The sequence below is a fragment of the Coenobita brevimanus genome, chromosome 23, assembly GCF_032717465.1.
Source record: "Coenobita brevimanus isolate Jiangsu-jjx chromosome 23, ASM3271746v2, whole genome shotgun sequence".
Classification (NCBI taxonomy): domain Eukaryota; kingdom Metazoa; phylum Arthropoda; class Malacostraca; order Decapoda; family Coenobitidae; genus Coenobita; species Coenobita brevimanus.
This window is the reverse complement of record NC_136976.1, coordinates 39,397,178-39,416,308: the sequence shown is the minus strand read 5'-3', so window position 1 is coordinate 39,416,308 and position 19,131 is coordinate 39,397,178. Positions and strand designations below refer to the sequence as shown.

At 42.0% G+C, this 19,131-nt stretch overlaps 1 protein-coding gene across 1 annotated transcript in view; it reads right to left on the bottom strand.

Annotated features, from left to right (window-relative positions):
* LOC145392951 (pyruvate dehydrogenase phosphatase regulatory subunit, mitochondrial-like) overlaps positions 1 to 19,131 on the bottom strand; it is an 865,738-nt gene that overhangs the window by 405,733 nt on the left and 440,874 nt on the right. Inside the window, exon 12 of the mRNA XM_080267241.1 lies at positions 9,944 to 10,098. Within this exon, the coding sequence (XP_080123367.1) occupies positions 9,944 to 10,098 (155 nt within the window). The remainder of the gene's footprint in view (positions 1 to 9,943; positions 10,099 to 19,131) is intronic.

Below are 19,131 nucleotides of genomic sequence, written 5' to 3'. Positions count from 1 at the left end.
GAGTCTGGCCCTGAGAGCATCGAAATACAGTGGAAGCTCGATTATCCAGGCTCGGATTATCCAGCTTTCGGTATATCCGGGCCGTGACCCAATGGTTCAGTGGTACAGTAATTCATAGAATTATCCGTACGATAGCTCCGGTTTAAACAGGAAGCATCCAGTTTCTAGGAAGAGAGGCATGGATAAACCAGAGTCTTGCTCACACTGCCCCCACCCACACCTTCTGCTCACAACTCGATCACAAGGGTGGTAGGATGGAGTTTGGTGAGGCAACTGATACTCCTGACGTAGCCTAACCTTGCTTAACTACTTAATAATTTAACCTAACCTGGGCTCCAGTTGAGAAATTGGGAAACTAAATCCACTTTTGTGTACGATGAGTTTTTTCCATTATGCCCGAAGCAATCGTAGGTACGGCTTAAAGAACGTGATAGAGAAACTCTTTCAGCAAGAGAAGGTAATTTACTACCCTCAAAATAGAACACAGAAAACAAACTGGAGGAATATGAAGTGAATTGGTGGGTCTTTAGGCTGTATGCTTAGACGAAAAGTAATGGGTTTCCTAGTTTTAGGGAACGAAATGAAACAAGAATGTCTGCTAATCAGGAAAAAAAAAAATACTCATGTGTTTTCGTAAGTTAGCAGTCAGTTCTGCATTCTTTGTTAAGGTATCGCGCCTACCAACACATTTCGGACCAACAGAGCATTGTTATTTCTTCCTCTTACATTTACTATTCACTCTTTTGTTCGTTCTTAAGTGTACTGTATGTGTGAAAGAGAGTATTAATACAAACAATAATGCACTCCATTAACCCCATCATAGCTGTCAGCCTCAAACAATGCTTTACTGTACCGGTGTCAGGGATGTTGGGTTAGGGAGAGCTATAAAAAACTGCGAACAATTATGGGAAGGGAACGAAGGTCACTGGTATGTTTTCACGACCCTCCTCTACCATCTCAAACAGTCAGGCGGCCTGCCACTTCATCTCAGATGTTTTCGCCGATATGTTTAAATGCTAATGTAACATGCACCCTAATTATGAGTAAGTTTCTTCCAATTTGCCGGAAACAAACGTAGGTAAGGCTTAAGGAACGTTATGATAATAAGAAAACAAACTAGAAAAATACAAAAACAAACTAGAGAATATGAATTGAATTGGTAAGGTTATTAGGCTGTATGCTTGGACGAAAATTTACGAGTTTCACAATTATAGGGAACGAAATGGAACAATTATGTTTACTAACAAGAAAAAATACTTTCATCTCAAGTGTTCTCGTAAGGTGGCATTCACTTCCACATTCTTTGTTCGAAATCGCTTCCCAACACATTTCGGACCGACAGAGCATAGTTATTTCTGCTCCTTACAGTTAAGTGTACATTTATTGCACATTCTTTTGTTCGTTCGTGTGTGTGAAAGAGTATTGATACAAACAATAATGTATTCCATTAACCCCTTATGGCTGCTAGCCTTGAACAATGCCTTACTGTACCGGTGTCAGTAACGTTAAGTTAGGGAGAGCCATAAAAACTGCGAACAATTATGGGAAGGGAACCAAGGTCACTGGTATGTTTACACTACCATCCCAAACAGCTCGGCGGTCCTTTCATCCCAGATGTTTTCGCCGATATGTTTAAATTCTAAAGTAACATGCACCCTATCTTTGTTTAAATTCTAATGTAACATGCCCCCTAATTTTCTTTCACGAATCATAACAAATCACAAGATGGGTTTAGGGAGGAGGGGAAAAAGCCAGGTGTACCAGACGAGTCTTTTCACATCTGTAAGAAAAAGAAACTGACTTTATAACTTTGAAAAAATGGTTTCAAGGTCTGCCACGGGAGCACACAAATTTCTGAACTCACGAACAGTGAGTATTTGAGGGGGGTAAACATACGCTTTGCTGTAAGCAGTAAAAGCACCTTACCAAATCAGTTTATCCTGATAGTCTGTTATATTTTTCTGATTATTTCTGGGTTGGTAAATAAACATTTCTTGTTAAATCTTTCCCCGCTGTTTGTATCTGTTCTGGTGTGACGACTCTTTGATTCGTTAACGTAATGGCAGAAGACACTGTTCTAATCTAAGTGTTCAAACCTGGCCTAACCTAGCTTAACTGCACCTAATACTGTAACCTAACCTAATCTTCAGGTGGGAAGTTGGGAAACGAAGTCCACATTTGAGTACGATGAGTTTCGTCCATTGTGCTGGAAACAATCGTAGAACGTGACGATACTAACAGGGAGGAAATCTTTCAGTAAGGAAACGTGATTTACCGAACTGAATATAGTCTGAAAAATACTGAAACAAGCTGGAGGAATATACATTGAACTGGAAAGATCTTTCTGGTACTTAAGTGTACATTTACCGGTAAATAAATCAGTCTAACAGTACAGTACTTGTGTTTCCGCCGGATTAATCGTGCTTTCGGATTAATCAGGCACCCCTTAACACCATATAGCCCGGATAATCGGGCTATCTCTGTACATGACTTTGCATCGAAAAGTAGGGTAGGCTGACCACTCCAAAATGCATCGAAATTTGATTCATCGAATTCTAAACTGTCGAAATTTCAGATTTTACTGTACATCAATACTAGAAAGGCTTGTTTAGCATACAAGTCAATAACAAGATGAAAAGTGCAAAGATGTGCAACGAAGCCTCCCAGTCATCCTAGAATGACCTTTAGCCTAAATTTCAAATTAGGCAGACTTACAGCATTGCCAGTGCCAGTATTTTAATCTAAAAAAAATCATTAGGTAGATAAATAACATATTCAAGAAACACACGAAATGAAACTGAACACAATTTTACCATTTGCCTTACCAGCCAACCACCTTTCCCCATGCAGTATCAATATATAGTTAGATAGATAGAGAGACAGATAGATGGATATATCAAATGTTGGAGTTGTCTCTGTTGTTAGAGGAATCTGACTGTGACTAAGGAGTAAGGACTGGGGAGGCTGAGGAATAGAGGTGGATTGGTGTGTCAACTTGTCAAGTGTGAGCTGTGAAGTGTAACAATTTAATTAATTTATATACAATAGTGAAGTATTTACCCTTGTTCTATAGTAAAAAACAGTCTAATATACTAATAATAATAACTGAAATATATATTTTAGTTTTACTATAACTATACTTTTATATATCCCATTCACTGCTTTAGACAATTTCTAAGCTTCATAAAGTCACCTATTGTTAGTCAGAAAAGAGTAAATAAAGATATAATTGTAGTGGGTAAGTAACTAGAGATGATTTTCAACCCTTTGATTATGAAAAATATCATCCTAAATTTAATACAAGAAGCAGTGCCAAGGCACAGTAAACCCATCCCTGGCAGTCATTTTGATGCTGATGTATAAACACAACAGGATATCTAGTCAAAGATGTCACATATCAGATTTGGAGTAAACTGGGTGAAAATTGACAATTTTATGCCCATTTGAAATTTTTGGCCCGACCCACCTAACATTGATCTTCCTACCACTAACTGAGGGGTGACCTCCCTGATGTAATGAGGCATGTTATAGGATGCAGATATGAAAGATGCAACTTTAGGTTTTGGTTTCATGTTGATATGATAAATTTGATTTTTTTTTTTTTTTTTTTTTTTTTTTTTTTTAATAGGCCTGGGCCTTGGTCCAATTGTGTCCAAAATTTTATCAGGTGGTCAGAAGGTCATTGCCCATCTCCTTGTAATATTAGTCAAAACTGCACCAGCAGTTTTTGTGTAAAGTTGTTAACAGACAGAGAGACAAACAGAAAAACCGAGTGAAAACAGTATCCATCCCCGAGCCCATCTGGGGTGGGGATGGGTAATAATCCTTTAATGGTATATATACAGAATAAAATGAAGCTGATGCTGGAGTAATGAAAGGGATAACAATGGTTTGCATTTGTGATTTTGCATTTGCAGAAATGCTAATTTCAAGAATTTTGTAGATTTGCGGTTGCGGAAGCAATTTTTTGAGTCTGTGGATCTGCATTGAGGAAGTGAATTTTCATTTGCAGTGCCCACCTCTGGTTGCAGCAAGGATGTTTCGCTGGGGACAGGAGAATAACCTCAGTGTAAACTCATCAGATTCCTCACCCATGATCTCTCCTGCTGCCTCTTCCCATTGCTCTCTCTCATCTAATGTAACTGTTCCTGAGGACAATAAGTGATTGCCCAGGGGCATCTGCTGTCCCCCATCCTTGGGGGGGGAGGGGGATCCATGATATGAACCAGGTAGGACCAGGAACCAGTTTAGGTGAGTAGGAAATTCGTTTTTTTAACTTTCCTCCTCCTCTTACATCTACTCCCCCTCTCTTATTACTCTTTCTGTTACAACCAAAGGTGACAGGAAAAAAAAAAAAAAAAAAAAAAAAATAGATAGGATCCAGGAACCAGTTTAGGTAGGTTGGAAATTTCATTTTTAGACTTTGTTGGGGGGGTGACCATTTGCCAAAAATATATTCCAACTGAACCCATGTTATAACTGAAACAATGTATGACAAAATGTTATGTGATGGATTTTGTCAAAAGAATCCGCATCGTAAAATGTGGGTCTGCTGTAGTCTGAAGCACCTTGCTGAATTCTGACACTACTTACGGGCACAATGCATGCGAAATAAGTGCAAGCAAGGACATCATAAGCAGAGGTCAACTATAACAGACATTCTGTCATATTAAGAGAGTAAAACTGTCAAGTAACAGGGCTGAAAAAAAAAAAAAAAAAAATGTTTCAACACAATGGGAAGGACAGGACTGTGCATAATGAGCAGGATAAGAAAACCAAATACTGTACCTCAGTGATGGACCTGCATTATGGGCTTACCAGAAATAAATAGAAGTACTTCCTCAGGCTGACAGAGTTAAAATAGATTGTGTCTAATCCTTTCAGCCGAAGGTGTACCTGATGGGGGGGGGGGAGTCTTGCTTTGGCAAGGGAACAAAAAACAAATTCTCAGGCTTCAGGAGTTTGATTGATGAGATTAACCCCTAAACCGCAGGGTTGTTTTGGCGCTCCTTGCGTGTCCCACGGGGATATTCGCGCTCCGACAGACTTTGTAAAAATATTTGCCAAAAATCAGTTATTAGTCCTAGAATATTATAATTAAATATGCATATGGCACATACCTTTAGCTTTCTCCTGGGATGTTTGTTGTGCCTTCGTCAAGTACCGTAGGACTTGTGGAGACTTCTGGAGTTGGGTAAAGAAGTCTCCACTTTACACTTCCCGACACCCCATAACATGATTACCACAGCCTGATATTACCACTAGAAACACTATTCTATGATTTTCAAATAGTTTGGAATCCATATTCCAAAAAAAAAACACTGTGAAAGCAATGAAAATTACGAGCGCGTACCAGCTTCCCACTTGCGCACGTTCGCCGCTGGTATTCTGTCATTTATTATTCATAAAAACACTCACACTTTATATTTCTATTACTATATAACACTTATATATATCTGCAGTCTTTATCCATAAGTTTCCTTCAGTAATATTAGTTTATTGTCACTGTAGGCATTCAATTTCTCTTTCAGTAACATACGTAGCATTCACTTTCTCGTCCTCTATACTAGCATTGAGAGCGAATCTGTCACTTTCACCTTCATAACTCATAGTATTCATACATGCTAGAGTGAAACTTTCACTTTCATTACTCCAAGTACCGTTATATATACTCGTATTCTTATATTACTACTCATTTACATTTCTATTTACATTCTCTATTTTATTTTCATTATTTACATTTCTATTTTATTTACACTGTGTTATGAACTGTCACTTGCAGTAACTTATAAATCTATTTTCCACTGTTCACTTATATTTACATTCATTGCTTTCACTTGCTGTTAACACATTATTTACACAGTAATCCCTCCAATATCCGACATAATAGAGCCATAGGCAGGTCCGGATAGTGGTCCTGTCCGGGTATTGGGCCCCAGCTTATGGACTTGTACTTATAGACTCTAACTCAGAGAAACACCTATACAACTCCCTCTGGACATGCATAGCACCTATTTAAGACCCAAATCACACCAATAAGGCACATAAAAGACTGAAATAAATGCTAAAGAAGCATGAAATGAGGTTTTAGAGGTAGGTTCATACAATATTCAACATTCTGGGAACTTACAAGTCCCTGGCTCCTGGACTGGTACTTATGGACCCTAACCTTGCCTAACTCAGAAAAACACCTTCCTACTGCACATGCATAGCTCCTAACACCCTATTCACACCAATAAAGGACATTAAAGTGTGAAATGAGATGTTTGAGGTAAGTATAGTATGGAAAAAAGTACAGTATGAAACATTCTGCCTACTTACAGCAAGTCCACGGCCATCTCGATGAATAACTGCCTCCTCTCGGACTCTGACAGTAAGAAGGATTTCCTGAAGCACTTGCATTACACTATTCATGAAGTCTTGCACTAAACTTAGTCAATCGCACTCAGAAGTCCGTTCTATTCACAGTGCGCACTCTTGTCTAACTTATGCTCCATTGTAACTTACTAAGTGTTGCACTCTGCACTTTAACTTTTCCCACTCTTCTAACCATTTTCTAAAGCAAAAACAAACAAGTCTATTTACATTAAATTTTGTTCCAAAATTGTCTTATCACTCACAACTGTAAATCCTTAACACAACACACTGTTTTTTTCACTGCACAACATGTAATTTCCCGTGTGGTCTAGTGGAGAAGTTCTTGCTGTTTAATCACTGTCAAAGTCCGAGAGTATCACTGGCAGGTGACCTAGGGGTGCGTCGCTGGGTCGTGGTGATGGCGTACCCACTGCAGACGACTCTGAAGACAGACGCAAACTCACGTCGAGCGGTGACTCCACCGTGACTGATGTGCTGGGCTGTGGCTCGGAGCATGAGGGCCTGTCTTGGGGAGGCAACGGAGTGGAGCCAGGGCTGGGCACAGCAGGGGTCACGGGCCTGAAAAAACTGTCAATGGCTGATTGACGCAAGGAACGACGACTCTGACGATTGATGATGCGCTGCCTGAAAGTACGCACTTCCCCCAAAAGTCCCAAGGGCCCCGTCTCCCTGTCGCAGTCAGGGTGTTCCAGGTAGTCGAGAACGAACTCTAGGTGTTCCCAGAGTGCGCTCAGCTTGGGGATGGCTGGAGTAGTGTCATGCTGAAAGGAGTCCGCATCACTGTCGCCGTCCTCGTCGGAATCTTCAAGCTGTGTACTGACACCTGCAACTGAAGATGCGATCTCGATATCAGACAATGTCTGATACCCAGGATCGCCCTCGTCGTCATCCAACCACTCACGCACATCGTCCACATCAACATTGTCGCCATGCGTACGTAGCCGTGCATGGAAGTCATCCACGTCAAAACCTAGAAAATCGTACTCCACATCCGTTCCGAGAAGCAGACGAGACCAACCATTTTCTAGAGTCTTGACAGGGACTTCCTTCCATGCACTGGCCCAGTTGTAGATTGCAGACTTGATGTTGTAGCGGTGAAGGTTTTCCAAAGTCCGCAGGCCTCACGTGTCCTGTCCCTCCCTGCACTCGTCCTCGTCCTCGAGAACAACCATCACCTCGTCCAGGAACTTCCTTCGGTATAGGCGTTGCTACGATCACTCCTTGGTCCACTGGTTGGATGAGAGCAGTCGTATTAGGTGGCAGAAACATGCACCTAATCCGGCCATTCTCAGCCACCGAGTCCTTGTTGCACGGGTGGGCAGGTGCATTGTCGAGGAGAAGGAGGGCCTTTACCTGGTAGTGCGGGATTCCCAGTGTCTTCGTCTGGTAATGTATGACCTCCTTGACGAAGTGGCAGTGGAACCAGTCTTTGAAAATCTGGGCTGTAAACCATGCCTTCAAAGAATGGTACCAGACGACAGGAAGGACAACCATCACCCCACGAAGACACCAAGGCTGCTTTGCACGGCCAACAATAACGGGCTTAAGCCGGTAGCAAGCCGTTAGCATCGGCACAACACAAAGCAGATATCTGTTGCTTGGAGAGCTTGCGACCAGGCACACGCTTCTCCGTCTCCTCGGCTAGAGTGTTCGTTGGTAAAGGGCGATAGAATAAACCAGTTTCGTCAGCATTGTAGACTTGACCGAGAGTGAGGCCCTCCCTGTCGATCAAGCCCTTAACCTTGTGCCGAAACTCGTCAACTCCATCCTTGTTAGTGTACGACACTGCCATGAGCTTTACGGTTGGTAAGGCCATGCCAAAACTTGAACGCCAAGAGCCAACCCTCGGATGCCTTGAAGTCTAGGGCGTTGTGAAGCCTGGCGAACTTCTCAGCAGCAGCCTTCAGCTCTGAACCACGTACCATCACACCAGCAGCACGTTGCTGTCAATACCAAATCAACGAGGAGCGGTCGATTTCAGCAAACTTGGGAGTAAACATCACCTTCCTCTCTACGTTGCGTTTGCTTCTCGACGAGAAGTCAGCCGTGTACTGCATGAGTTTGTCTCGGGGTCTCTTGATATCGAACAAAGTAGATCGGGCCAGGTTGAACTCGTGGAGGATGCGGGAAGAAGACCACCCCGCATCTACTTTCTCCAATATCTCCCGTTTCTTCTCCAGAGTCAACACCACTCTCTTCCTCTTCTCAGGCGGCGAGGCCATCATCACACACACTAATAAGAGGCATGAGAGCAGCAGGAGTGCCTGTAGCAGGTAAGGCACCACCACAAAAATGAGCATGTGGGCAGCCATGATGACGAGCGTGCACTCTGACGAGAGACAGGCGGAAAATGGGGAGGATGCAGTGGCGCTCTATCGGACGTCGGAGGAATGATGCGCCACAACAAATCTGTCCCGCGCCGGGCGCGCCAAGTTCAAATTACGGGCAGGAAATTTTTTTTTTTTTTTTTTCCGAATTTTTTGCGGTTATCGGACCATTTTGGGAATATTGGATCCCAGGACGATTGTGTCTGGTTAGTTGGGATGTTCGGATATTGGGCATTCGGATATTAGAGGGATTACTTTACATTTCCACTTGCACTGTTTTAGTCACCAGAAAGATCGTAGTCACTGTCCATCATTTTCATTGATAAATTAGCCAGTTCACGTTCCACAGCAGTAACTTAGCCCTTTACCCCTTTCCACATGAGGTTTAGTAGGGGTAGAGGTCACAGGGCCCTTTGCATAGGGCTAAAAAGCGGCAGAATTGGACAGGAGCAAATCCGACGTGGTTTCACCTTGAAAAACGACAGTAAACTGAATGCTGTGGTGGCGTAGGGGCAGTGAAAGGTTGCCAATGTCAGAGTGGTGACAGCTGCTAATATATACGTTATGAAATGATTGGCAGGAAATCTAGACAATACATAATAAATTAGGTAGTTCCAGGTGAATGTAAATATCACTTAGGCTTCTCCCTTCCTTTCTTATATATATTTTTATTACAAGAATAGATTATACGGCATATTTCAAGGAAAAATAAACAGGGAAAATTAGCATATGAGTGCACATGAGGTGTTGTCAGGTGATAATTAGCCAATTCCAGGTGTATGGCACTATCACTTACCTTATTTCTTTTTTGTATATATTATTTTGTATAAGAATAGGGCATAGGGCTTATTTCAATAGATGAAATCAGTGGAAAATTCCGGGGAAGATTTACTTAGTGCAGCATGACCGGGAAGGCGAGAGGAGAGGGTAAGGGAGGGAAGGCAGGGAGGGGAGTCAAGAATGGGGAGAAATGGCTAAATTGTCAACAATGGATGGGAGTACAGATGAGATTAGGAGTGCTGACTAGTGTTGGACATTGGCAGTACTGATAGATGATACAAGCCAACACTTGATAGCCTGGGCGAATTCAAAATAACACAGAATCACAAAAGTGATGCCCCGCGGTATGATCCCTTGCTCCCAAGCGTCACGAAAGTAACGCCCTGTGGTTAAGGGGTTAATAAGATGCATTTAGTATACATGCATTACATTACTTCATTTAGCATTGTTCAACCCACGTTTGTGTGTGATGTCAAAGTAAATAGGTCTCTCGAAGCCCATGCGTGTACCGAAGACAGCTCCACGTGCCTCCTGCTCACTGTAGATGGGAGAGCATCTCAGTTTTCGGGCCAGGCGGTATTCACACTGACAAGGGTACAGGATCTCATAGTGTCTGTCAGAGAGAGAGAGAAAAAAATGGAAAGTTATTTTCCTATTTACTGTGTACAATATGAAGCAAAGTCAGAGTTCAGGTGAGTACAAAAGCACTGGGTAATACTTTGACTTCTCTATACCCATTCAGAATCTTAAAACCTTTCACTGAATATGAGCCCTGATTATGGACCTCTCCTGCCAAGCATACCACACCTCTACCACTGACTCAGACCTGTTACATGAATCAATGTTTTTGGTTTTGAGTAAGATGCAACAAAACTACAGATTAACATTCCTTGACATCAAAAAATAATTTATGGTGGCTGAGTTATATTAGGCTTGACTCATGATGTATATATACCTTGAGTTCAAAGTTTGTGGTGGACATTCAAAGTGGATGCTGGTAGTAAAGATGGGATCAATTATGATTTGAAGTGAAACTGAAATGGAAATGACTGGGAAAAACCCATGATGACTTTCAACTGGAATGAAAAAAAAGAAACTTTAAAAAACAATAAATTGCTTTGGAATTAATGCTTATGGTATGTGGGAGCAATTATCATTCACTCACTCAATGTAGTGCTCTCTCTCTCTCCAGGTGACTTTACACTGACTGATAAGCCCAAATGTTTCCTAAAACCAAGAAACTATTTACTACACTGGATGGTAACCATACAGCTGAATGACACCTGACAGGATGGTAGGTTGAGGCACTGCAACTGAACCGAGCAGGCATTGGCATCCACCTAAGGAATGGCTCAGGTTTACTGCACACATAATGCCACTTAGAGGCAAGTGGGGCTTGTCACTCCTGCCTCAATGTTGGGACTGAAAAACCTTGTCCTGGGCCCCTATGCTCCTGACGGAGTAATTGGGGACTGGATAATGGATGGATAGATGGAAGTAATGTAGTGAACAGATGTGACCTGATGTCTTGTGTCCAACCAATCATCCATCCAATCCTTTTTTGCCCCATCTATAGGATGGGGGTCGAGGGATAGGCTACTTGGTACTGTACATTTTATAAAAAAGTAATATATACATGGCAGACTCTGTCATACAGGCAAACTTTTTGCAACCCATACAAACCATACATATCACGTAACTATAAGGTACTGCCCAAAAGCTCCCGAAATTTGAAAGCAAGGCGAAAACTGCTTGTCATATGGTATGTGGATGCTAGGTGGCACTGCATGCACCCTTTGTTTGTTAGTGTGTCAAGTGGCGTTGTGCAGGGTGGATGCGTTTGCTGCATGTGTGTGTGTTTTTATTGTTGTGTTTGAGTTAGTTTGTAAATTTTTTAAATCTAGAAAATGGAAGATGCAAAAGAACAATGTGTGTGCATCATGGGTTGTGTGAAACTTGGGATGAACCTAACCTAACCAGTTATGACACTTGTGAGAAAGTTAGGGTCATTTCTGGCCATTTCCTTGAGCTCCATGCAGACCTCCATGCGATGCTGCTCTTGCTCATCAGTCAGGAGCCTCGGGACAAACTTGGTGGCAATTTGTCCCATGACAAAGCCACCGGACAAAATCCATTGCAATTTCCATATGATAGGCTAACAATGTCGCAAACATCGTGGACTGTCCTTCCGCAATCTTCAAGGATGCTTGCACAAACTCTGGCCACACTGTTAGGAGCTGAACTGATGGAAGGGTGACCAGAACCTGCATTGTCAACTGCTAACATTTATCCATTTTTAAAGCACTTAAACCAGCTGTAGGTTTGTGTAACCCCCGAAAAATGGTCAAAAAATTCTTGTTTTAACATTTTATGAGTTCCTGCTTCATTCTTCCTGAGTTTCATACAAAATATGGTGCACACACTTTGCTCTTTCACATCTTCCATTTTTGAGATCACAAAATTTGCAAACTAACCCACACACAACAATAAAAAAACACACATGTACTGCGAACGCATCCACCCTGCACTACGCCACCTGACACACTAACAAACAAAGGATGCATGAACTGCCACGTAGTATCCACACACCATACAAAAACCAGTTTCTGCCATGCTCTCAAATTTCAGGAGTTTTGGGTAGCACCTCATATGCTTAAATGTGCTATAACTGACAGGTTTTAAAATAAATCCATATATTTGCTGTCTCGAAGACTGCAGTACCACAAAAGCTATGTGCCTCATGCCAGGCCCAGGATAGGCTCCTTGTGTTTTAATTGATTGGGCAAAGAAAAATTATTCTTTAAGCAATACTCCAGTGAAGCGCAAAATAGCATGAGCCTGCTCGGGGGATGATGTATTAGACCCTAGATCTGCCACACACCAATTTCACATTGCACTACTCCATTGATTATCAACAAAACCAACCCACAGACCTACATAAAAAGCATACAGATGTATGAGGAGGGAAAAGGAAGTCCAAAAGTCAGGGAGGGTTGTTGATATGGCAATGCATAAGCCAGCAAACAGGTTTATTGACCTAGTGGGTGTAGTGCCTAGGATGCTAGAAATACCACCTGATGGAGGAAGTTACTACAGCCAAAATTAAACAGAAAAGTAAAAAATAAAATTAAATAAATTTTTCACATTCCCTGTGATTTTCTTCCCTCTCCATTGCCTTCCTTCATCTGCTGAGGGGAGGGAAATTAAAATAACTCAGCCAAAATGCAATGGCATTAATTGCCAATTAGGTGCAAATCAGTAACTCATGAATCAATCTCCAACATTTGAGTAACAAACAAGGAGCATTCAAAGATTACAACACCCACACCCTGAACTGATCTAAGGGTCAAATGTTTGACTTAGTCTTGTGTCCTTGACTTCTGACACAAAATACTTTATTCTTGTCAGACTCATAACTCTTTGACTAAGTGCAGTCGACACTGGATCAAAAGTGCTTGTGTTGGCTTTGTCTTATGACTCTGACCCTAGACCCACTGTTCTCGAAACTGAAACTCTTCATCTCTGGCTGACCCTCAATCCTTCCACCAAGTTTAACCATTGACCTGACCGTGTCTCATGACCATGCTATGATGGACTGTTCTCAAAACTAAATCCCTTTACCACTGCTTTATCATGAGGCCTTCAACAAAGTCTGGACTAAAATAAAAACTGTTTAACATGATCTTGCCATGTGACTTGACCATTGATCAACTGTTCTCAAAAACAATAGGTCACCCTATGGCTGACCCTCAGCTCATCCATCCAACTTGGAAAAAAAATAAATAAAAATAAAAATAAATAAATAAATAAATAATGTTTAATTATTTTGTTCAAAAAGACACATATGGATCAAGCCCCCTGAGACTTTTACCACCGACTGAACACTGTTAAAAACTAACTCGCATTATTAGAGGCTTCCTTATAACCCTTCCATCCGGCCTGGTTTCAACAGAATCAATGCTGTTTGGGATGACCTTGCCAAGTGACTTGAACCATTGACTGATTACAGTGACATGCATGGACTTTCAGAAGGGCAGGGGCTCGGTTGAAAATAAAGGACACTCCCCTGACATTTTCTTTCATGAAATCCATTATGCCATAAAGGCTATATGGAGTATATGTATACACACACAAAAAAAATGTTAAAATTGCATGTGGTAAAAATTCTTCAATTGCATTAAATTCTATCTTGCCAGATGCCTCAATCCCGTTCGGGATGGCCACAAACAAATCGCCTCCATTTCACTGCCTGCCATTTCACTGCCCTGCTTCCAACTCACACCCCCCTCTCGCATATACCTCTCCACCCCATCCCTCCAGCTCATCCTCTGCCTCCCCCTCCCTTTCCCCCCCCTCCACCTCACTCACATACACTCTCTTTGTCAGTTTTTCACCATCCATCCTCTCCATATGGCCAAACCACCTCAGTGTATTCCTCCTAACGCTTCCTATCACATCCACATCCACACCACAACGCTCCTTTATAGCCTCATTTGTCAGCCTGTCTCTCCATGTGACTCCACAGGCTCCCCTTAAATAACTCATTTCCACTGCTCTCACTCTTGACTTGTGTGCTTCCAACAACGTCCAAGCTTCACTTCCATACGTTAGAGTTGGTATCACAATACTGTCATGTAGTAACTTTTTCACTTCCATGCTCACTTCCGTGTTTCTTATCACTGCTTTCAAGGAACCAGCAACCTTTTTTCCCTGCTGTACCCTTTCAAGCACTTCACCCTCCAAACCTCCATTCTTACTCATCACACTACCCAAGCGTAATGCCACAAACTTAGTATTCATGTATATGTTTAGAGGTACTGTAATTTCTAAGTTAGATAGAGTGTAATCTGAATACTAGTCTATAAGGCTCCTGTTCTAAGTAGTAGTTTATGTGTTAATGATCGATATAGGGACAACTTTATTTTTATATGTATATATCTCTGTATCTATGCATAGGTAGTGTAACTGGGAGTGTTGAGCTATAGGAGTTCGCCCATCTGGTGAGTAACGAGTAGCAGATGTGGGCAACATTCTCTTGCTTGTGGTGCATCGTTGCCAGGCGCCAAGTTTAAACCTTAAACAGAATAATAATGGGTATGCAATTCTTTCCGTATCATTGTTGTGAAATGCATACTAATGAAGCTGCTAGAATCCAAATATGTGAAATTAATAGTCAGAAAAGGCAAAGATAATGTAATTTGTGAGGACCAAGTAGTTCCGCTTGCCTTAGCCGTCACTAGATGGCATAAGCTACCCCAAACTCAGGGTGGGATGGCAGTAATTCAGTATTTAACTGTAGTAAGGACTGAATCCCAAATTTTCACCAATTCAATAAAAAGTCCTAACGTCATGTGTACTCTACTATATAAATAGTGAAGAGAATTAAAACCCACCATATCGCAAAAACACAGTCTCATTTGACTAGCAGTAGCGTCCCTGTGTGCCCGATAAGCCACATTGGCTATCCAGACGTTGCGGGTAACAGACGTTGCTTCAGGTGAGCTGTACACATTCCTCCTTTCTCCCTCCCTTGCTTGTTTTAATTCTTGCTTGTTGTGAACAATATGAAGTAATGTTGTTAAAAGTTTAACGTAGACACTGGCTATCCAGACGTTACGAGTAACAGACGTTGTTTCAGTCCACAGACACCGTGACTTTTGGGCCATCATGTGAATTTGCCCATAGACTTGACGTACTCACACGCTTACACTACCCACAAATAGATTTATAACTGAATGTAGTAGCAACTGAATTATGAATCAATCAGGTGAACCTTTTTTTGATAGTAGATAAGGTACAGAATTTTGAAAGTTAATGTGATCATGTAACGGAAAAGCGAATTTAATCTCAATCGTTTTTTTTTTCTCTTCTTTTATTAATAAGTTAGAAATATTGGGAGTGTTAAAGTGAATTTAGTGGTTGTAAGGATATGTAATTTTGAATTGTTCCTCGAGGCTAAGCAAGCCAGAGTGATTATGAAATATTAGTGAATTGTGTGATGAGTTTAGACTAGCCCGACGTAATAGTACATGAGTGAATATTTTTGGTTCGAGGCTATGCCAGCCTGAAAAGACAGTCCATGTCATTGAATGTCCCAGTCTTGAGGCTATTGACGAGCCCAAGAATAACTGATAATCGAGAAATGAAATGTGATGAATTCAGGAGTCATTGTTAAATATTCAAATTGTTTCACTTGGTAACAGTACTATATTACTATCGCCCAAACTAGTACTTAATTTACAAATCTTTTCATATTATTAAAGGTCATGTAATTTAAAAAGAAAAAAAAATGTCTGTTGTTTAACAAGTATAGATTTATTAAAGTAAAGTATATGCAATTTTGATATCCAGCCAAGGGAATTTTGTCCTCTCACACATGACTCACTCCCCTTCCAGTTCAAGATTCCTCTGCTTTGGGAACGACTAACACACGTGGTACTAACTTATTCTCGACTCGGCTAAAAATACAAACGCTACCAAAAATATCCTTTATGCAATTAACCTTTATCATTCAAAGTCGAAGTTACTCCCCCCCCCTTTGTTTTTTTTCTTTGGTGAATACTTTATCAGTCATTGAGGGGAGACTAAGTTGAGTACCCTTTGTATTATCAACAAGTAAGTTAAACAGAACAAACCTGATAAACAATGATGGGATAAAATTTCTCATCGTTACACCGATGAGCAACGGTGGGATAAAAATCCTGGCGTTACACTGGTGGCACATCGGTGGGATGAGTTTCGTTCCCCAGTTAGTGGCGCTGGTGAGAAAGTGAAGGGAAGTGACTAGCAAAGAGAGTGAGAATGTTAAGCGTAGCATTGGTTGGTCATTCCCAAATACCTCCGCAACAACATGTTCAGGACGTGGAGATTAGAATCTTTCGGGCAAGTGGGGGCAAGGTTAGGAATTTCTTTCAGGACCCCCAGTTAAATTCTGCATTGGAGAGGGAATGTGACCTTGTATTTTTGTGGACTGGAAGTAATGATACTGACCAAAATACTACCCCTCAAGAAATTTTTCACAGAATAAAGACTGTTACCAGAGAGCTAGAGAAACAATGCCGCGCAAGGATGATTGTTTGCCAATTAGAACCGAGAGTGTACCAGGGAGCAAGTGCCCCTATTTCATCCGAGGACTATAAAACCGTAAGGAACTCTGCCAATCAGAAAATTCGCCGACGCTTGCCTAATCAAAACCTGCAATTTAACTGGGCTTACTATAGCAATAATCTAGATGATGGAGTACACTGGAGAGGCGCAGTTAGAGAGCGAGTGGACGCAATATTTAGCAAAATTACTGAGGCCTACAGAGACGATGTAAGTGATTACACCTACTCAAAGGTAATGAAGGTGTTCACAAACAAAATCCATAATTCTTTTACAAACACCAAAAGAGAGAAAGCATTCCAAAATCTAATTTTCTGAGTAAGGGTGGAAAAGATAATTAGGGTCACCATGTCTCTGTACGGACAATTATTTGGACAATCGCAGCTGGAAGCTGATCATCCGTCCCAGACAATGAGAGATCATGTAACTATCCAATTAGATGAGGCGGATGAGCAACTCGGTACTGCGAATAGAACGTATCAGGATCGACTTGACCGATATGGTTGCTGGAGCTCAGGGCTACCGATATGTCCTTACTGTGATAGATCACTACAGTAGGTTTGTGAAATATTACCCACTCAGAGACAAACATACACAACACATCATACAGGGTCTTGGGCAATACTTCACCGACTTTGGGACGCCACGAGGTATCGTCCTGGACAACGGCGGAGAGTTCACAAGTGGAGAATTCAAGAAGTTCTGCCGGAGGAACCAGGTGGACTTGTTCTACGTCACCCCTTATCATCCCCGGGGAAATTCCACCACTGAAAGGATGCATAGGACTATGAAAAATATCCTAGCATCCCTCTGCAACGGGCACCCCTTGCGTTGGCCTCAGCTGCTCCAGTCGTGCCAAACCGTCACAAATCAAGTGGTGCACTCAAGCACGGGACAACAGCCCTATTATGCCTTCTTCTCACGCCATCCCCCTCGCCTCATTGATACCTTATTGCCTTCCGTGGACGCAGAGGAGGACGACCTAGCGATAGCACACACCCTTATTAAAAGAACCCACCAAAAGATGACCAGGCGATACCGGGATGTGGCCAACAGGCGGAGGAGAGCGCAGAAGGTTGGGGTCAATAGCTTGGTGTGGGCGAAAAAAGAAACCATACAACCAGGTACCTGTAGGAAACTGAATGCCAAATGGGACGGCCCGTACAAAGTGATCGAAGTGTTGCTAGATGGAAGTGTTTATATCATTGAAAATGTATTTAGTGGCAAGAGAATACAAAGGGCTGCTGAAAAGGTAAAACCATATTACGGTACCGAGGAATGGCTCTTAGAACCGTTGCAACAGGAGCTCGCCCCGGAGCCCGAAGATGAGCGTACCACTGCGAGTGAGGAATGCCCCTCGGAGGCTTATAGAGGAGCGTTAAACAGAAAAGTAGAGATAAGTGCATGAGACGAATGTTGTGAAACATAACTGCCTGAGGTTGTGTTCCGGGTGGACTCATCCCCGAGGAGAGGGTTTAAAAAAAAAAAAAAAAAGAGAGAGAAAAGTGTTCCGGTTGGAACCGGGAAGTGCCTTACTTCGAGGGGAGTAATTAATCCCCTCACCTTACAGTTAGCACGGTTTGTGAGGTAGTGGAGTCTTCAGGACAGAATGAGCCCTCACCTTCTTGCAGGCAGAATGCTGGAAACAAAAGAACCGAGTGAATGCGAATGCGAATGGAAGAGTGGAAGGAAGCGCCCCCGTGGTGATCTCACTCTCGAGAGACCCTGTCAAGCTCTGGTGAGCGACAAGCTATCCTCCAAAACCTGAGGCTGACTGGGGCATAAATTCCCTCATCACATCACTGTAAGGAGTGATCATACCTCCTAATGAAATGAGTAAGTGACCTTCCGAGGTACGCATTAGGTGTTTAATGTGGACCGACAGGTGCCACCGATTGTGGGGAAAAAATGTTCCAATTCAAAGTGTTAATAGCAGTTATAGGAGTAACAACATTTCATCCATGCATATGTTATAGATGACTGACTTGGGTAAAATTTGTCTTCCGAACGTGAGAGCCGTGTAATGCCACAAATTTAGTATTCAGGTATATGTTTAGAGGTACTGTAATTTCTAAGTTAGATAGAGTGTAATCTGAATACTAGTCTATAAGGCTCCTGTTCTAAGTAGTAGTTCATGTGTTAATGATCGATATAGGGACAACTTTATTTTTATATGTATATATCTCTGTATCTATGCATAGGTAGTGTAACTGGGAGTGTTGAGCTATAGGAGTTCGCCCATCTGGTGAGTAACGAGTAGCAGATGTGGGCAACATCCTCTTGCCTGTGGTGCGTCGTTGCCGGGCACCAAGTTTAAACCTTAAACAGAATAATAATGGGTATGCAATTCTTTCCGTATCATTGCTGTGAAATGTTTACTAATGACGATGCTAGAGTCCAAATATGTGAAATTAATACAGTAGTCAGAAAAGGCAAAGGTAATGTAATTTGTGAGGACCAAGTAGTTCCGCTTGCCTTAGCCGTCACTAGATGGCATAAGCTACCCCAAACTCAGGGGGTGATGGCAGTAAATTCAGTATTT